The 22,213-nt window shown below is 39.3% G+C and overlaps 1 protein-coding gene across 1 annotated transcript; it reads left to right on the top strand.

Moving 5' to 3' along the window:
• Positions 1 to 20,964: 20,964 nt before the first annotated feature.
• Positions 20,965 to 21,896, top strand: LOC144703070 (uncharacterized). Its single transcript, XM_078575151.1, has one exon. The coding sequence runs from the start codon at positions 20,980 to 20,982 to the stop codon at positions 21,778 to 21,780; it is 801 nt and encodes a 266-aa protein (XP_078431277.1). The 5' UTR covers positions 20,965 to 20,979; the 3' UTR covers positions 21,781 to 21,896.
• Positions 21,897 to 22,213: the final 317 nt, after the last annotated feature.

Below are 22,213 nucleotides of genomic sequence, written 5' to 3' on the forward strand. Positions count from 1 at the left end.
AATATAGATATTTATTCATTTCAAGCAATGATATAGAATCAAGAGAAAGATGAATATTTCTTAATGGAAAGCAATGTTAAAGAAGCAATAAATAGACTAATATTTATTAATTTCAAGCCATGAAAAATAAGCAAGAAAAAGAAAAATTTTTCCTAACTGCAAGTAATGATAAAAAGAAAAGAAAATGGTACATATTTATTATTTTCAAATAATTATAAAGGAGCTAGAGAAGGAATTATATTACATATTTGCAAGCAATTAAACAGTAGTAGGAAAATTATTTCCTAATTTGAAGCAATGAGAAAGAAGGAAAAAAAATGTAAATATTTCTTAATTGGAAGCAAGCAGACAGAAGTGACAAAGATATAAATATGTCCCTATTACAAGCCATGATAAAGAAGCGACAAAAAAAATAAATATGTCTTAATTACAAGTAAAGATATAGATGGAAGAAAAATAGAAACATTTATTCATTTCAAGGCATGTTAAGGAATAAAAAATGTAAATATTTATTAAATGAAACTAATGATAAAGGAGCAAGAAAAAGACAAATAGTTCTTTATTTCAAGCCTTGATATAGAAGCAAGAAAGAGATGAATATTGTTTTGGCAAGCAATGATAAAGTAGCAAGGAAAAGATGAATATTTTTATTAATTTCAGGAAATGATAAAGAAGCAAGAAAAATATGAATATTTTTTAATTGCAAGGAATGGTAATGAATCAGGAAAATTAATAATATTTATGATAATATCAAAATAGATTATTAAAACCATGCATTTAAACCTCTTTTTTATCACTTATTTTTAGATTTTCCCTTGCATTATTCACCATTTAAGGATACCATGATAAATTTGTGATTTTATTTCCTATGCCATATTTTAATGTAGTTTATTGATTTTTGAGACTAACCCCACTTGACTCCTTAGAGTCAAATCGATTTCTCACATCTTCTTAGAGTTTTTATTTGAAATTCAGGAATTAACATAAATAAAATTTGGGTTTAAAATGGGAGTAAAGGAGAAACCGAAGCCATCTCCTAGATAATAAGTAGAGGCCTAATACACAATAAGCCTATTCAAACATGTTTAAGAACTGGGTCAATTGAAGGCAAAAATATGGAAGTAAGTCAAGTAACCCACAATTAAAATTTGAAAGGCCTATTTTCAAGCTGAAAACAGTCCAAGCCCTCCAAGCCCTTGGAATTAAATCCAGTGTCTGGGAGAGTTAGGGCCCTTCTATTTAATCTCTTCACCCCTCTCTCTATATCTCATATTGGTCTTCTGATCCCAACTTGTTGTTGGAGGCCTAGTGCATCAGATTTATTTGATTCATTCTTGGAGAAAACTATCACTTGGTCCTTGAAGGAAGCAACATCAAGGTTTGTGTAATCTCCTGAATGTTTGGTTTTAATTTTCTTACCATTTTATGTAGGTAAAAAATTAAATGGATAGCCTAGACTTCAAGCTTTCCAATGCATCAACTGGCACTAAACAATTCCTCTTGTAGAAAAAGTTACATCACTTTTAATGCACTACCCACTGGTGCTTGATTCTTCTGCCCAGTGGCGCACCGTCACTTGTAAATTGCACCTCGTGAAAGGTGGTCAAAGATTCTCTTTAACCTTAAATTTTTTTTCTTGCCCTAAAAAAGTCTCAAAAAATTCCTCAGAGTCACATTAAATTATTAGAACTAATGTAAAACAAAATAAAATTTATTTCATTTGTTTATAATATTTTTTACTAGTTTTGCTTCATTTCTTTGATTTTCCTCTTTAGAAAATAGTAAAAAAATTGAGAAAAAGATAAAATAAATTAAAAAAATTATTTTAAAAAAATATATTTGAATTGAAATTTACTCTATTATTATCAGCTCTTTGTGGATTCCATCCGTATTTACCCTATTCTAAATAAGAAAACTTTTATAAATAGTGCTGCATAAATATAAGCCTTAAAACAATTTATTAGCCCAACTTCTGTTTTATCAATTTCTTATTTGTAAGAAATGATAAATAAGCAAGAAATATATAATTATTTATTAAGTGAAGGCACTGATCGATAACCAAGAAAAAATAAATATTTCTGAGTTGCAAGCAATGATAAATAAGCAAGAAATGGACAAATATTTGTCAACTGCAAGCCATAATAGAGAAGCAATAAAATATGATTTTTTTAATTCCAAGCCATGATTAAAAATGGAAAAATAAATAGTTTAAAATTCCAAGTAATGATAAAGAAGAAAGAACTAGATAAATATTTTTTAGTTTCAAACAATGATAAAGAAGGAAAAAGGATGAGGATTTTTCAACAAAGTGGTTTACTTTATTTTTAGGCTTTTGTAGGTTCTTAATTGTCAGCATTATAAAATGTTTTGAAGAGGTGTATTATTTTTGATTTCATTTGTACCGTTCAAGGTAATAATAATGCTGTTGGAAGAGGTAAAGAGGGTTTTATAGATGATTTTGAGGAGGCTTTTTAGGGGCTAATTCTTGCAAGTGATGATAAAGAAGCAAGAAAAAACAAACTAGTTCTATTAAATGGTTTTTTGATTTGTATGCTTTTGCTCAGTTTTTTGAATCAGTAAAAAATTTAAGGGGATGCAGTATTTCCAAGAAGGTACAATTTGCGGAAGAAACATATTAACTTATCTTATATTTTTATAATCATTTGGACCTGTCTGAGCTTACCACATTTTATCAACAGACTAATGCATATAAAACACAGTTCATATTTGTCAAAATAATTCAGGGGCAGGGAAAGGACGGTGTGACCTGTCAAAGTGAGAACTAGATTTTGATGATTTGTTATATGTTGATTCAAAGAAATATTTATAATGGAAATTCATATTTTCTTCATTCAGAATAATAATCTAAATGTAATATATTTGGAAAGGGATGTTTTGCTTGGTCTAGCTCTATTTTCTTAACTTGGTCGGCCAGGAAGTTCTTGAAATCATAAAGTTTTTAACTATATTTTTGGTGTAATTATGGCTACACATTTCAGAATGACTTCATGACACCCAATAAAGTTTACATTATATTTTCACCCAAAACTAATTTATATTTGACAAATAACCTCGCTGAACGTATTATCTGTACGAAAAATGCAAATTTTGTTTTGTTATATTTAACAGGTGGGCCTTTTAATAAAGTTATTCCCACAACCTATTGTGAAAATCAAGGTTGTGTTATCAAGTAGAAGTTTGTCAAGACATCACCATTTGTTGATTTCTTTTTCGAAGTTTAGTCCAGAGGCCACTGCTATATTTCATCTAGTCTCTCTTACCCTATTCCATCTAGGATATTACCTTGGATATAGTTTCTTGGATGACATTTCCATGTATTTTAATTCATTGCAATTATCATATTCAAATTACAGTTAAATCATGACTTGACTTCTCTTTCAACAAGATGGATGAAAATCAACACCATGTCGCTAATGCACTCGAGTATATAATGCAAACAGGTGGCAAACATCAGTGTTGTGGTGAAATGCAAATTCTAAAGTGAGTCAGAAAACTTCGTATCCAAGTCAAATCCTGAATGGACAAATAACATTTATAATAAATAATAGCTCGTAATAATTGAACACATACCCTATACTCGCTAGGATTCAATATAAGTTTAAATCTAGATAAGATGAAAGACAAATGGCTAGGCTTAAATCTGGATAGGAAAACATATTAATTTATAGGATTAAATCATGATATAGCCATTATTTTTAGTTATATCTTGTATTTTTTCCTTTTTTAATCCATGTGATTAATGGGGGACCATCCACCCTTAAGACATATCGTCTATGTTTTTTTTTTCTCATGCAGGTGTATCAGTTTATTTTTTCCCTAATTTGGGCCCTCGTTTAAAATTTTTGGGCCTTCTTTCCCTTTTTCTAAATGGGAAGGCCCATAATTCCCCTATAAGGGGGGGGTGCCCATCCTGAAAAAAAGAGAGCCAAGTGAAAAAGAATTGAGTAAAAAATGTAGTCCTTTGTGTTATTTCGGGTTATTTTTAGGTGTTTTTTTATTAGTTTTAATGTTCTGTTTATTTACAAAATTGCCCCTACGCGAGAGAAGGGGGCTAGGGTTCCATCGTATCATCGCTCGAGTGCCACCGCTCCCTTCGCCGGCGCCGTCGCCATCGGTGGCGCGAACAGCGGGCGCCGCCGCGAGCAGCGGCCCGCAGCCGCCCGTAGCAGCCGTAGCTACTTGCAGCGGCCACGACCGTTGCAGCAGCCACAGTCGCCCACAGCAGCCACAGTCGCGAGAGCAATCGCCACTGCTCGTAGCAGCACCAGCCACCATAGCGACTGTAGCTGGCCGGAGCAGGCCACACCTGCCCGAGTGACCGTAGCCGCTAGAGGAGGCCGAAGCCGCCGGAGCGACAACAGCCGCTGGAGCGATCACAACCGCCCGCAGCGGCCGCATTCGCCGGAGCGACTGCAACCGCAGCCGCCACAGTCGCCGCAGTTGCCAGAGCCTCCACGCAGCCACGCAGCTGCAGCGCAGTCGTGCAGCTGCAGCCGCAACCGCGCAGCCGCGCAGTCAAGCCGCAGCTGCCGCCACGTAGTCACGTAGTACACTGCCAGCCTTATCACCTCATCATGTCGATGAGCCATCGCAACGCCTACATGTGCCGCCTGCATGCGCCGCCGCCATCAGCGACACCACGCTCGTCTCCAAGCCATCATCGCGCCTACATGCGCAACCGCCGTCCGTGCCCCTGCGTTCGCCTCTGAGCCCGTCACCGTGCCTAGTTGCTCAACTGTCCTCGATACCGCGCTCGCCTCCGAGCCCTTCACCAAGCATCGCTGCGCTGTCACTGTCTTCGCCACCGCACTCGCCTACGAGCCCACTGCCGAGTCTACATGCGCCACACGCGTGCCTAGTGTTCCCTAGAGTAGTTACGAGGAGAGCAATCGCCGGTCGACCCGCCGCTGCCACTTCACCGCCGTGAAGTACATATCGCCGCAGGATGAATCGCCGCCGCCGTCACCGCCGATGCGTACCTCTGTTTGACGATAGTTAGCTTACAGCCTTCTTCATCATCGAAGCGATGCCAGACATCACCGTCGCTGACGTTCGATATTACCTTGATGCAGTTGCCCTATGCCACTGCATCTTTACGTCCTATGCCCGCCACTACGGTCTCCTAGAGAACCTTTAAGGGAGGCGATCGCCGAATGACATGCCGTCGCTAGTTCACCGCCGCGAAGTACATGCCGCCGCTAGTTCACCGCCGCGAAGTACATGCCGCCGCAAGATATACAGCCACCACGCTACACCATCAATGCTTGTCTTTGTTGCCTATAGGGAACCGTAGCCAAGGCTCAACCTGTCACCATTACCGACGCGGCCGCCCTGCGCTGCCGCCCTACTGATCAGCCCTCTCCTCTCCTTTGGGTGTAACACGAACCGTTCAATCCTGGTGCGTCATGTTACATCAGTAATTGGGACATTTATGCTCGCTCCACGCCAATAATTGGTCTATGGGCACAACCCTTGGGTGGGCTGTCACCGGCACCGTGTCTTTTGCCAATAATAATAATAACGATTGTGAATAAGTTTGACAACTGACCAAATATAATGGCTACTATAAAATTGAATCTTATCAGATGTTGAAGTTGAAGATTACCAAAAGTTATTTGAGGTTTAAAAATATATGGTCAGAAATTCCCAGAAGTATTGCCATTTTTCTCTTTGAAGGACTCATTTATCATAAAATATGGGAAATTATACATGTAATTCCAAGTTTATTGAATTAGTTCCATGACAATGAAATAAAGGGACTTGTATGCACCCTTAAATTATATATAAAGATATAAAATAAAATTTTCTGGCATGTCATGAATAAAGCAACAAAACTTATGTTTCTACCTTCCATATATCTTAGACCGACATATCATCTTATCTAAATTCTGATGGGTTTTTCCTACCACTACTAGTCGTGGACCAGATTTTGGAGCATATATAACTTGACTTTATTGAAGGGTAGTCAATCTCATACAGGTTCTATTCTATCCTAGTAGTAATTGCCTGGTAAAGTATGCACATTTCATTCCTACCAAACATCCTATTTAGCTTGAGTTATCGATGTGATATTTATCAAAAGATAGTGAAGTAACACGAAGTTCTGTAACTAATAATTTATAATAGGGAAGTGTACTTGTGAGCTCATTTCAGAAAACTTTTAACAAGCTACAAACTCATTTTGTAAGTTTCCTAATTTCTGCTTGTCATATCATCCAAAAACTTATGGGTAAACTGAATTATTGACAAGGGACTAGAATCCAATGTATGATCTTTTTTTCAGAATTGCCAAAGCAGTGGGTAAAGTGGTTTATTTCGGAAGTTTTGCTCATAACATGTCATCTCAATGTGAAACTATTGAAACACCTTTCATAACATGCCATCTCTATCATGGTCCCCACGAACCACGTGGAGTCCCTTGAAAATTTGTAACAAAAAAGAGACCTGATTGTATTACAATTGAAACTACATCTAACGATGGTAAACATTCTATGATAGATAATCTGATAACACAAATGTGATGTGTATTTATTTCAAGAATTTAAAGTTTACTAGACAGCTCAAACACCAAAAAAAATTAAAATAAGCTAAATGTTCCTTAAAAAATTAAATTAATACATGCATTAGTTCATTTATATGATGATTCCCATACTGTTGGGTTCTATGACCTTTACGTGTGTAAAAGCAACTCAGGTATTAGATGAATGAACGTAAATGAAAAGATATTCTAAAACCAATGGATCAAATCTTATGTGCACAAATCATATACATGATTTCTTAGTTCCTTGAGCGAGACGTATTGAGCTGCTCAAGTGTGTATCCACTAAATGTATCTACATGATCCTTGGGACATTGGACCTTCTCCTTCATTTTGATGAGCCCCATTATCACTCCACCATCACTGTAAAGCTGTCCTAATTGCATCAGGAATGGAAATGAGCAAAGTGAAGAAGTAGAAAGGTAGGGCCTTGAAAAATTTTAGCTTAGGTGAATTTAATTTAAGGCTTGGCCCCAATTTAGACTAATTAGGAACTTTTTATAAAGCCACAAAAAATTAAGTATATATTTTGACGAATAAAAAACCATTTGCATGTGACCCTGTAGGACCATGCATCAATCTTGTTTGTTTCTCCAACGGCCTAAAACCTTTATTGGATTTACAAATTAATTATCAGTATGATCATATAGATTAAGTAAGGAGGAATTGATTTAATCCAATCGATAGGTTGAGCTTCTAGCATGTGAGGTGCCAAGTTACACCTCATGCTCTAGAAGATACAAAGAAGCATTTTGACTCATTAATAGAACCTTTTTGTCATCGGTTATCGTGTACATATAGATCCTAATGTGCTTAAAGCTCCAAGGATAACTTAGAGTATGTTCAACTTTTAAATCATTATCAGTCATCTGAGTAAGTACTGATGCATATGCTAATTATCAAGGAAGATGATGCCGAGGACTTCATGAATCATCTTCCTTGAGTTAGCTCCTCTTATATCAAGGGTCGACCATCTCGTGTTGACCACTCAATCATCTTGATGAACTTCTTGTTGAATCAGAGCTAAGAATCTGTAGATTTTAATGATAGGAACCCGTAGGGGGTAACTAAAGCACAACCATCCATCCATATGACATCTTTAGTCTCTCATTTCTAAGGAGCATTGAAAGAATCCTGACATGAGCCAATCTGAATGTCAGTTTGACATAATACTATTCAGGAAATTTTTATGAATTAGTTCAGTGAATGAGACTAGATAGTACTATTCTATCCAGATACTTTACTAATCTCGAGTATTATTCAAATATGAATATTGAGAACACGTGCTTAAAGACTAGTGATCTTCGTATTATGATCTTATCATAATTCAATAAGTCAGATCTTTTATTCATGGACTTCATTATAATATATAGTCTGTATTAGTTTCAAATAATTCTATGTGAGAAAAATGGATACAAAATTTTACATTCGACTATCTCGTAGAAGAACTTTTTAATACAGTTTGTTAGGATTGTTTTTGTACATAGTGGGCTTCAAAAGTTTAGATATCATTTGGAGAGGTAGATTTACTTGGAGAAATCCCACAGAGGCAAAAATTGACTTACAATTAAATTTTGAATCATACGATGATAAAATAGAATGACAAATTATCTATGCATATCTGAAGGAACATGGTAAGCAGTGCTTGACGTAATCTTTAATGAGTTAATTATCCATATAAATTTAAGGCTTCTCCACAAAAATAAGTTATTATAAGCATATGTGGCCACACACTTTACATCTAGTTCAATATTTTATCAGTATAAATATATTCAGTATAATCCCATGCAATGTTTATAATCAAAGTCCACGAATACATGAATTCTTTGAGTAAATCATCATGAGATCATAAGTTTACAGTCACTAGTCTTTAAACATGTGCACTATATATTACTATTCAAAGGGTACTCAAGATTGAATTACACTCTTTACATCCACTCAAATAATAAGTGTGCCCTATCTCGTAGCCATTAGTGCTCTGACATGAAGCTAATATAATAGATTCTCTTGGGAAAAGAGTTCACTGAACCATTTCATATGAATCATTGAATGATATTATACCAAATGTCAATTAGGTCGAGTCATGTCACAATTGTGTGAATGGTCCTTAGATTTGAGACATAAAAGATACCTTATGGATGGACAGTTGTATTTTGACTATAACCTATAGTTTTCTATTCATAGATTCCAAACCATCCTAGGTCAAATACAATAAGTTCTTGAAGGAGATTGTGTCTTAATGATGGTATCATCCAAACTAATGATATTATACCAAACATCATTTGATGATTCATGTCCGAATTGTGTAATTGATCCTTAAACCTAAGACACTAATGACACATTGAAGATATAAATTCAATGAATAAAAATATAATTAAATCCCTGGCTAGTGTTGTGGAATACTAAAAATGTGTTCACTGATGATTTCAACATGCATCAGTATTAACTTGAAGGACAGATTTGGGATTGAAGGTTTACTATAACCAAATTCATGCATGAGTTTTTTGGGAATTAATGATTATACATACACACTAACTAATGATGGTGAAGGCTCCATGAGTGATTTGACATACTCCTTTGCATCATCTAGGGCCCGAGGTATATCTGTGCATACCACATGCCAGAGATAACCAATCGATTGGGTGAAATTGATCCTTGATTATATTAATATTTATGTTTATATAATAAATTCATAAGATTGACCCAATAAAATATACTAATACATGTACCAAGAGAGTCATACACAAGATTTTTAGATGTTGGTGGACATACTCTAAGTCTGGTGGGTTTTATTAAATATTCACGGGGATAGAGAATTTATGTTTTGACAAAGTAGGTTAATTATAGTTTAGTTAAAATAATTTTACATTTGTAACTTGAAAAAAATTTAAACTATGGGGATAAGACATAATCTCCCATTTCGTTGTGTTAAGCATGAAAGGTTTGAACATAGTTTATAAGTTGATTTGGAAATATATTGGATTTGTCAAACAGTTATCAATTTAAATTAAATTTAAGTCAAATTAAATTCAGCTCTTGATTCACTAGTAAATATAAAAAATTCCAATACATGGCTAGTCTATAATAGAGATGAAAACATATATTAAGGTGTATCCCATTGGCTGATAGAGGTATTTGGGAACACTCGATGTTCATAAAAGTCTTCTAGCTTTGATAAAAAATGAATTCATAAAATTTATATTATAACCTTTTGAGACTTAAAAAAAATTGGACTAGAAGATTTTTGATAATTTCTTCAAGATTTTTGACACTTAAAAAATTCACATGGTGTTTTATAGTGGAAACCTAATAAAATCCAAGGAACATTCACAAAGTGTGTTAAAACCAGAACACTTTATCAACAACTTCAATCAATAAGTCTTCTATTCCAATGCAAAATAAAATATGATAAAAATAAACCCACATCATTAAAATTGGTTTTTGAAAAATGAAATAATCATTATTATGAGGTTGAAAACCATAATAGATAAAATACTGTAAAATGAAATTATACATCTAATTTCAGTTGGCGTGTGTTATATTGATGCCAGTCCTTTAATATTTTGGTCAGATGCTACAAGGAAGTTTCTAAAATAAAAAATTATCATTAGGATTTTTTGAATTTAACCAAAAAAATTATACAAAACTGACATGCAAGTATATTTAGGTACATAGTGATGAGTACTTGTCATCTTGACATGTAACATAGATTAGGGATTTAAAATTTTTTAATGGTGATTCAAGAAGAGTGATAGGAGATACATATAAATGTGAGATAGTGAAATGAGGGAAACAGTGTGGTGAGAAGGTGATAATAACCTAATAGATGTGTTAGAGGTAAGTCAATGTAAACCAGTATTACTTAACATAGGTCCTTATGTTTTTCAAAGACCACAGAGACCTTGTAATACATGAATCCCTGTTGATATTCTCCAAGCACTTTGGACACCAAGGGACACCTGATGGATGTTCAAAACCTCACTCTCTTTCAATCAGGCTCTCAAAGGAGGTAGCAATTTGAAATATTTTTTTTTTATGATTATTGGGGTCTCATCTTATAGATTCAGCACATAAGGATGGATAGATGAGAGAAAGAGGAAGCTGCCCTTAAAATTTTAGCTCAATTAGCCTTCTCCTTCATCAGATATCAAAACTTCAGTTGGACAAATCCTGACTGTTGATTCAGTGTAAATATTTCTCTCTCCTAATCCTCGCCGCCACCATCAGGTCAACTCTATTGTTTTACTCTTTTAAATCTTTATCTCTGAAATGGGTTTAGTAATGATTTCATTCATCATTCCCAGTCCACAATTCGTAAAGCATTGTGTATCTCTGTATAAAAGAGAAAATAATAGAATATTAAATATTACAATATCGCACTGTGGCGTCATGTTAACGTGTGCCATTTCTCCACACCTCCATTAGTTTCCTCAGATAACACGCTGTCACCTGCCCTATGAAAAATAAAAAATGCATTAATTGTTGCCTTTTTTTGCATGCCATGTTAGTGTGCATTGCCTTTTTCTCCAATGATGAAGTTACACATGGACGCCATGTGTAACAACCACAATTTTTTCCTTTCCAAAAGTTAAATAAATGGGTATTTTGTTACTAATTTTCTTTAGAATCACATATCATTTATTGAAAATTCAAACAACGTTTTCTTCATTTGTCCAAATCAGCCCTGCGAATACAAAACTAAAGGCAATGACAATCAACCATTGGCCATTATGACATCACAATTAGAGATGCCATAAGGGCTTATTTTCCTAATTATTAAAGACAACAATCATTAGAAAAATCTCTGATTGGTTTCCATTTAATCCAATAAAATGGATACATAGAACACTGGGAATGATTAAACACACAAACCTTTAATAAATTCATTTAAAATTAAAATGTGCAAAATTATATAAAATATGTATTCTTGACATAAAAAATGATATCTTCATGCCTTTAATGTCAGAATAATATAAATAATGAAACAATATTCCACTTCAAAACATTATTTTCTTTTAATATATAACGATAGAAAAATCCTTAAAAATACCTAAGAATGAACAATTTTCAGAATCAAGATCATTCTAAAAGGAAAATCAAAATTTAAGCTTAATTAAATTCACAAATGGACACACCAAATATGTGTATGATGAGTAGTCTCGTGAAGATGTCTTGATTCATGAGGGATCAAAACTAACTTAAAACTAGTTGTGGGTATTTCTACTGCATAGGTGAAATGACTGCATAAATCTTTAGCCTTGTTGCATGTTGAGGAGACCAAGGCAGATAATAATGCTTTTATATCGTTTGAAACTAACTTAAATTATCAGTATAAAATCATGAAACATTTTAATGAGATAATCTTAGAAAAGTATTTTAAGTATAAAATCATACAAAAACTAATGACATCATGTAATGAAGCCTAATATAATTTTTGATGCATAACTTTGATAAAATTTAGAGGCCTAACCTATTTGGGTTGGTGTCATAACAGCCTTGTGCCCAACATCTACATTAGTGGTGAGATAGTCGTCGAGGGAGCTTGACAGGCTTGCAGGCATGTTGGGTTCTAGTGTTGTAGTTCAATTATGGAAAGCATGTTTTTCCATGAAGTAGAAGCGAGTTTGATTCCAATTCAATCTTGAAAAAAAATACATCACATGTAATTTTTGGGATCCTTGTTCCACCCTTAATTTTCTCACTCTAAGATCATTCTAAAGCCGTTCACATACCCGACTTCTAGAAGTATCCATGTGGTCACGTTGCTTTTGAATCTCCACTTCTCCTTCTCCAACTCTTCTTGAAAATCTTGAAGATCTTCTCACCATGAGGACTCTCTCCTTGGTTGAGTGGATAAGGGATCGGAGTGGATAAAGGGGGGCTTCCAATTCTGGCTGGACTGGGTACTTTAAATGGGTACCCTTTGTATTTCACTTTTGTTTTTATGAAAAACCTAGTAAGTAAAATATATTCACTAATGCCCCCTATGATCTTATGCATGTGATCCTCTATGCCCATGTATCATTGTAGTTACTAAGTTTAGTGGCCCAAAAAGAATTCTTAATCAAACTTATTAATTGACTATATCAACATATAGATTAATTAACTAAGGACCGATTAACCCAATCGATAAGTTAAGTTTGCAGCTTGTGGGGTGCCAAGCTATACCTTGTGCTCTAAAATACACCTTGTAGTGTTCAAACACTCTCATGGAACCTTTACCGTCATTAATTACTGTATATATAATCCTTCATCCACGCGATACTCCTGAACAACTTAGGGTATGGTTGATTCTAAAACCCTAATCTATCATTCAACTAGTACTAATGCATAACGAGATCATTGGAGAACACATTCTCGAATACCCTCACTACCCTGGCAAGGGATTTTCTGCATCATCTTCCTTGAGTCAATTGCCTCTTATATTGTGGGCGGATGATCCTGTCTTGACCACTCATTATATCTGTGAGCTTCTTACTACATTCGAGCTATGACTTGTTTGAATCACGTGATTAGAGACTCATAAGTCATAGTCAAAATATAGTTGTCCATCCACGAGATGTCCTTAGTGTCTCAGGTCAGTGGATCACTTATATAACCAAGACATGAATCAACCTGATTGATGTTTATGTATAATTAACATGAATCAACCTTAAGTATATCTTCCAACGTCCAAAAGACCATTTGCGTGTGACCCTCTAGGCCCTTGTATCAGTCTAGTTAATGACTCTAGTGACCCAATAATCTTTATTGGCCTTCCAAATTAATTAACTATATCATCATATAGATTAATTAATATCAAATCGATTTAACCCAATAGATAGGTCAAGACTCCAACACGTGGGGTTCCAAGCTACACCTCGTGTTCTAGAAGATACAAAGGAGTGTGTATCGACTCATTCATGGAACTTGTTCATCATTGGTTACCATGTACATATAATCCCTCATCCACTTGATGCTCCTTGGACGACTTAGGGTATGGTCAACTGTCAAACCCTTATCTGTCAATCCGAGTTAGTACTGATGCATTCGGAAATCAACGGAGAACTCTTCTTCGATATTTCACTTCATTCGCCAAGGACTTCATCCCATCATCTTCCTTGAGTTGTCACCTCTTATACCGAGGGTGGACAATCCCATCTTGACCACTCAATCGCCTTCGTGTACTTCTTGATGCACCCGAACTAAGACCGTTTAGAATCCCATGATTAGAGACTCGTTGGCCATAGCCAAAGTACAACCGTCCGTCCATAGGACGTCTTTGGTGTCTCAGGTCTAAGGACCACTTACACAATCGTGACGTGAATCAACCTGATTGACAGTTCGGTATAATACCATTCAGGGATTCGTACGGATCAATTTAGTGAACTCTTTCCATTGAAGAGCACCCACAATCTATCCTTAGTGTCTCCACACTAATAGCTACGGGACCGGCCACACTCATCATATGAGTGAGGCTAGATAGTGTTATTCTATCCGGATACTTCAATGTCCTTCTCGCGTATCCTTTGAGGAGGAATGTTTAGAACACATGCTCAAAGACTAGTTATCTTTGTATTATGATCGCATCATAATTCACTAAGTCCGATCATTTATTCATGGACTTTATTATATGCATCACACGTGCACTATAATGAAGATGTTCTATTAATGAACATGGAACGAGATGTGGAATGTGGGATTGGCTTGCCAATCACATTTATTTCTATCAAGTATAAATAGGGGAAGGCCCTGAATGAAATTCATCAAGGCCAGAATTGTTCAGGGGCCTTTCCCCTTTTTCTCCCTTCTCCCCACATCCCCTCTCCATCCCCGATGCGATCGAGATGACGTAACGACGACAACGGAGATTGAACGGGGCTCATCAATGAGAAGGAGGAGATTTGGCATGCCGAGGATTGCGTGGATACGTCTAGAGGCTGCACACTTGAGCAACTTGACTCATCTCACTCCAGGATCCAAGAAATCACGGATGCGATCCGTGCAAAGGTACTTCGTCTCATGGTCTTATCGATGCTGTTTTGATTCCGTTCAAGTCTTCCACTACGAATGTTTTGATTTGTTCATCCATGTCAAGGCCTCTAGAACCCAACACAAGGGCCAGCTACCAAGGTTGTGCTAATGGCGTAGCCAGGTGAGACTTACTCTATAAATTCTATTGGCAATATACGACATAATTTTCTCTCTCAAGGGACTGACCCAGTACTTTGTGTTTTGGTAAACTCAAAAGATATCTTTGTGCTGGTGAATGTTGCTTAACTTAGCGCAATATATCAAGGCCAATGCATTGTTAAAGTATGAATTGACCCCCCAAATTTTTCGCAGATGATAAAAACTCACTACACACGGCCCAAGGGTAAGTGTGGTGAGATTGTTCTCTATCTTGCTCTCTCTTGTGTATTACACTTAGTCTTTTCTCTCTATCTCTCTCGTTTACATACAAAAACACATCTCTCTTTGCCCATTCAAAGTATTGCATCTCTTCTCTATTCTGCTCTCTCTACATCTATACTATTGTTTTCTCTCTTTCTCTAATTTACTCTCACCGACTTCTCTCTCTTCTCTCTCTCTCTCTCTCGTCATTTTCTCTCTTTATGGTTTTCCAACTCCTATCTCCCTCCCTCTGTATTTTACTCTCCAGATCTCCGTCCTAATTCATCGTTAGTGTGCTGGGAGAAGGATAGCTTGTTAAAAAAGGAAGGCCGATGATGGAGGACCATCTTGAGGACGACGCCACGATGACGAAGAACCATCTCGAGGATGACGCGATGGGATGTCGTCAGCCACGCCGAGCAGCTCGCGCCGACGCTCGCCACCCGGGGTTTAAGTACCCCGCGTAAGAACTTTTATCTTTTTACTTATGTTCATTTTCATGTGTGTTTGTATTTTTGGATTCGTGGACTGGGCCAATGTTGTTAGGCCCCGTCCTCGTCATTTTTACTTTTTATGTTTGTATTTTGAATTTGTAAGGGAGGCCGAACCACGCCTCGCGACGGTTCGCCCTTCCCACGCTCACTTGGCACCCATCCTCACTATATAAGGGGATGACATGCCCAAGGAACACCTGGGAGTCATTGTTGAAAAGTTTATTCACAATTCGCCTCCCTATCGAGAGAGTAGTGTAGGGGTTTGGCTAGCCCCACCCCACGCCGAGATCACTCCGTGGTAGAGCCCACGCCTCTCCGTCGAGATCACTCCGAGGGAGACGTGTTAAAGCGCGCCGTCGAGATCACTCCGGTGCGAGGAAAGAGTTTCAAGAAGTCGCCGCCATCAAGAATCGAAAGAGGCCTTCGTCGAGATTACTCCGGGGGTCTTGGGAGATTCAAGAAGCGTCGCCGACACGTCATCAACCTGGGAAATCTGCTCCACCGAGGGAGCACACCCCAGATCCATCAAGAACTCCTCTTTCTTGGAGCGTTCTTGGTTGTTACAGTTCAAGAAAGCCATTTCTTGGTACCTTTTTTTCCACCCTTCCACCATTCCTGATCCATACCCCCCTTCTCTTCGTTCTTGCTCCACCCCACCACCGTTCTTGAACACCCTCCCACATTTCTTGAATTTCCCCTCTTTCCTCCTTTCCCCATCGTTTCTTGATTCCCAACCGCCTCGTCTTGCCTTTCTTGATCGCCCACCCTCCTTTCCCCATCGTTTCTTGATTCCCAACTGCCTCGTCTTGCCTTTCTTGATCGCCCACCCCCTTTTCCCATCGTTTCTTGATTCCCAACCGCCTCGTCTTGCCTTTCTTGATCGCCCACCCTCCTTTCCCCATCGTTTCTTGATTCCCAACCGCCTCGTCTTGCCTTTCTTGATCGCCCCCCCCTTTTCCCCATCGTTTCTTGATTCCCAACCGCCTCGTCTTGCCTTTCTTGATCGCCCACCTTCCTTTCCCCATCGCTTTCTTGATTCCCAACCGCCTCGTCTTGCCTTTCTTGATCGCCCCCCCCTTCCCCCATCGGTTCTTGATTCCCAACCGCCTCGTCTTGCCTTTCTTGATCGCCTACCCTCCTTTCTCCCATCGTTTCTTGATTCCCAACCGCCTCGTCTTGCCTTTCTTGATCGCCCACCCTCCTTTCCCCATCGTTTCTTGATTCCCAACCGCATCCTCTTGTCTTTCTTGATCGCCCACTTTCTTTCCCCTTGATTTCTTGATTTCTTGATTTCTTGAATTCTTGATTTCATGATTTCTTGATTTCTTGATCTCACCATATCTCCTTGATTCCCCTTCGTTCTCCCCTTCGCCCTCATCTTTCTTGATTTCTTGATTCCCACCCTCTACGCCATAACCGATTACTTGGTTTTCTGCCCCACCCCCACGACTATTCCCACGATACTTGGTTCGCTGTCTTGCCCGCCCACACGACTACGCCGTGCGCCAGCCAAGCGCGCGCCTTGTGCGCCCTCTGCTCCGACTTTTGTTGCACGCCACCCGTGGACTCAGCTCTCTGCTGGTAGTTACGACCGCACCGTCCGCACCCAGTTTTGTCCTCGTCAACGACACTCGTCCGCACGACCCGACACTAAGCATCCGCTCGACGACTTGGACGCCTTGGACTAAGCGATACAAAGGTCAGTCTCGTCTCCCCTCTATAAACTCCAGTATTATTATCTTCGACAATCTCATCTTCCCCTATCGCGTCCGCTACCGTGATATTCTCGAACATCATCGGATAGGACTAGCCACCTTGTCGAGCATAGGGATTCTTGTGGTAGATGGACTGTCATCCGACTTGGACGCCGAACGCTCCAGGGCTGTTAGATGCCCCTCACTTAGTAGACGTCTAGTAGGTCCAGCGGGTCATTGGGAGTTTGATCTTAGGATCACTCGTCTCTCATTGATCGGTACGGCCGACGTCGTTATCCGTCAAGTCCTTATCTGCTCATTCGTATTTTCTCATCATTCGGCTTACATCCCATACATTCGCATCATAACCCTGTGACGTGAAACGCGCCGATCGATCCCGGCCGTCGTCGTTTCACATCAGCCGATAAATTGAGTTGAGATTTCTCTTCATTATCTTTATATTCTTGTTCATGATCTGATTGAATGTTTTATTCTTTTTTTTTATCTTTTTGAATGCCTTCATCTTCCTCTTGCAACTATCAAAGCTGGGGGAGGGGAGTGCCATCGACACATATTCAGGATAAGGACGGCAACAACATGTACGACAATGGCAACACCCACCGTCATGATCCTCCTATCTCTTGTTTAAATGGATGCCATCTACTTCTTCTGTGGCCTACTTATATAAATAATGTATAGACTGTTACTATTGGAAACCATGGGACTCTCTCCTCCTATTCCCATTCCTTCCGAGTTATCTACTCTGTCCTACTTGACCCCGACCTCTCTTTCTCTCTGGAAGTTCGATTAGAAGACAGGGAGAAGATTATTCTTCACCATAATTTATGATTTAGCATGTTTGGTGTGAAGGATAGATGTCCTCTCCCTACAAAATTATCCACTCTAATTTCTCAATAATTCGGGCCTTCTTAATAACAAATCCAATGGGATAATGGACCTGACACAAAAACCACAATGAACAAAACACATTAGATGGCCCATCACTATATAAGCACCTAATTGGAAAGCTCATGGATATAACTCTTTATAGTTTAGACATGGCCTATGTTTTGCACAAAATTAGAAAAACTATGGAGGAAAAGTTGATTCACACCTATATAAACCCCGTCAAAGTATCAGCTACATGATGTAGTCAGTGGTTGCTTCTCTCTAGCAAGTTGATACCGATGGGATATGTAGTTTCTATTAGATTCAATCATTAATCTCAAGGAAATCAATGGGTTAACTTATTGTTTTGTGTATTTTAATGAGGATGAGAATTCGGCTTATGCAAACTCAACAACATAGATTTATTGGCTACATCAGCCCTTGGAGATATTAAAATTCGTCGAGCACCCCCTAAAAACTCTTGTCTCTGATACCACGGCCTGATATATTGTTTCAAACCTTAATCTGCAAAAAAAATGAGAGGGAGTCATCTAAATTGTTCATAAATCACTCACTTTCCTATTATTTAATGCTCTTATCCAACATGTTAGTGGTGAAACAATGTATACACAAGAGTAAAATGATAATGGTTGGAGTACGAAGCAAAACAATTAATTTCCATTATACTTTACATTCCTTTTGTAACATTCTTTTTCATTGTTATTTTCAAATGACGAGGGGTTATAGAATTCTCAGTATGTGGAACTGTGATTTATGGCCTACATGCTGTCTCGATGGACTGTATGGATAGAAATATTTTTGTCCTAGTTTTAAATGAAGCATTGAATTTTCAATATTTCTCTATTTTCGTTCTACAGGGGACAAGAGTAGGAAGAAGATATATGTGGAGAGAGGGAGGGGGGGAGAGAGAGAGCAAGATAGAGACGGAGAGAGAAAGAAAGAGCAAGATAGAGATGGAGAGAGAGAGAGAGAGAGAGAGAGAGAGAGAGAGAGAGAGAGAGAGAGAGAGAGAGAGAGAGAGAGAGAGAGAGAGAGAGAGAGAGAGAGAGAGAGAGAGAGAGAGAGAGAGAGAGAGAGAGAGAGAGAGAGAGAGAGAGAGAGAGAGAGAGAGAGAGAGAGAGAGAGAGAGAGAGAGAGAGAGAGAGACGGAAAGAGAGAGAGAGCAAGATAGAGACGGAGAGAGAGAGAGAGAAAGATAAAAAGATGGAGAGAGATAACGAGAAGGAAAGATAGATAAATAGATAGATCAAGGGAGAAAGAGTGAGATAACGAGAGAAAAAGAGATAGAGAGAGAGCAAGAAAGATAGATAGAGGGAGATAATGAGAGAAAGAGAGAGAAAGCGAGATATATATAAAGAGGGAATGAGATAAATAGATAGATAGATAGATAGAGAGAGAATAGAAAGAGAGAGATAGATACATAGATAGATAGAGTGTGAAAGAGTGCGAGAGAGCGAGAGGTATGTGTATATAGAGATAGAGATAGATAGACAGAGAGAGAGAAATATATATCGAGAGAGCGAAAGAGATAGAGAGAGAAAGCGCGAAAGATATATAGGGAGAGAGCGAGAGAGATAGAGAGATATATATCGAGAGACAGCGAGAGAGATAAATATATATCGAGAGACAGAGAGAGGAGCGAAAGATATTTAGAGAGAGCGAGACAGAGAGGGAGAGAAAGATAGAGAGAGAGAGAGCAAAATTTATATAGAGAGACAGCTAGAAAGATAGATACATAGATAGAGAAAGAGCGTAAGGTATATATATAGAGAGAGAGCCAGACAGAGAGAGAGCGAAAGACATATATATAGAGAGAGAGCCAGACAAAGACAGAGAGCGAAAGATATAGCGAGAGAGAGCCAGAGAAAGAGCGAAAGACATATATATATAGAGAGAGAGAGCCAGACAGAGACATAGCGAAAGATATAGAGAGAGAGAGCCAGACAGAGAGAGCGAAAGACACATATATATAGAGAGAGAGAGCCAGACAGAGACATAGCGAAAGACACACATATATATAGAGAGAGCCAGACAGAGACATAGCGAAAGACACATATATATAGAGAGAGAGCCAGACAGAGAGAGAGAGCGAAAGACACATATATATAGAGATAGAGAGCCAGTCAGAGAGAGAGGTCGAAAGACACATATGTAGAGAGAGAGAGAGCCAGACAGAGAGAGAGCGAAAGACACATATATATAGAGAGAGAGAGAGCGAAAGACACATATATAGAGAGAGAGAGCCAGACAGAGAGAGAGAGCGAAAGACACATATATATAGAGAGAGAGCCAGAAAGAGAGAGAGCCAGAAAGAGAGAGAGAGCGAAAGACACATATATATATAGAGAGAGAGCCAGACAGAGAGAGAGCGAAAGATATAGAGAGAGAGAGAGCCAGTCAGAGAGAGAGAGCGAAAGACACATATATAGAGAGAGAGAGCCAGACAGAGAGAGAGAGAGCGAAAGACACATATATATAGAGAGAGAGAGCCAGACAGAGAGAGAGCGAAAGATATAGAGAGAGAGAGCCAGTCAGAGAAAGAGCGAAAGATATAGAGAGAGAGCAAAGATATATAGGGAGAGAGCCAGACACAGAGAGAAAGATATATATAGAGAGAAAGAGAGCGGAAGATATAGAGAGAAAGAGCTAGACAGACGGAGAGAGAGATATAGAGAGAGAAAGTTGACCGCTGTTACTCTTAAAAACTCGACAGCGACGCCGACGATACTCCACCGGCTGGAATGTCGCATCTAATCACTGCTGATAAATAAGAAAACGAACCGCAGCTGACTCTCCCAGTCTGCTCTTAAATCCATTCAAACGTCAAAGATCGCATCTCCACAAGTGGAAAGATCTAATCCTATCTACAGCCCTTCCACACTTCCGCTATAAATTCATCATAATTCCTTTCCCTTCTAACAACACTTCTTCGCGCTTCTCTTCTTCACGAATGGAGTCCACCGTAAGTTTCCTACTTAACTTGCTCTTCTTCTCGTTCATCTCCGCTCAAACTCCACCACCGCCACCTGCCAGTCCTCCGCCGGTAACTCCTCCACCACCTCCGCCATCGCCACCACCGCCTGCCAGTCCTCCGCCGGTAACTCCTTCACCACCTCCGCCATCGCCACCGCCACCAGCCAGTCCTCCGCCGCCTCTACCGGTAACTCTGCCACCACCTCCGCCGGTAACTCCATCGCCACCTCCACCTGTCAGTCCGCCTCCCCCTCCTCCAGTTACTCCCCCACCGCGTCCCCCATCGCCACCTCCACCTGTCAGTTCGCCGCCGCCTCCGCCGATAACTCCGTCGCCACCTCCGCCATCGCCACCTCCACCTGTCAGTTCGCCGCCGCCTCCGCCGGTAACTCCGTCGCCACCTCCACCTGTCAGTCCGCCGCCGCCTCCGCCAGTTACACCATCTCCGCCTCCGTTGGTAACTCCATCGCCACCGCCACCTGTCAGTCCACCGCCGCCGGCTCTACGAAGGCGGCCAGTTGGGCCTTTCAGATTCTGCCTATCTCAGGCTCGCGGGTTGGGAAGGTGCGCTTCGGTCGTTTACGGGCGAAGATTCTCGCGAAGGTATCTGCGCTTCGCTTGTTGCCTTCAGCTCGACAGACTGCCGGATTCGCTGGCCGCGTCTTGCCTCTGCGTTGCTGCGAATTTTGGGTATCTCGGCTTCGTCCGCATCCCCTGGGACGTTGCTCGGATACTTAACTTCTGCGGCAGGTCGGTGCCTCCCCGGCTTACTTGCTGATCTTTCTCGAGATTAAAAGGCATTTCATCGTGCTTTTTACAAGGCCTTGTTTGTGCTAGTCTCTTTAATAATTGTTCCTCATGGGGGATTCTCTGGTGGGGAATGGTGTTTAATCTTGTTGAAGTTTACGGAAGTGATGATGGAGAGGGAGGAAATAAACCAGGTTGCTCGAGGATACTTAACTTCTACGGCAGGTTGGTGCCTGCTGGGCTTACTTGCTGACCTTTCTCGAGATTAGGAGGGATTTCAGCGTGTTTTTTACAAGTCCTTGTCTGTGCGAGTCTCGTTAATAATTGTTCCTCTCGGGGGTTTCTCTGGTGCGGAGGAGTGTTTAATCTTGTTGAAGTTTGTGGAAGTGATGATGGAGAGGCAGGAAATAAACCAGGTTGCTCGAGGATTGGGTGAGAGAATTGTTAGTTGGTTGCCGGAGGAT

The sequence above is a fragment of the Wolffia australiana genome, chromosome 5 (genome assembly GCF_029677425.1).
Source record: "Wolffia australiana isolate 7733 chromosome 5, ASM2967742v1".
Classification (NCBI taxonomy): domain Eukaryota; kingdom Viridiplantae; phylum Streptophyta; class Magnoliopsida; order Alismatales; family Araceae; genus Wolffia; species Wolffia australiana.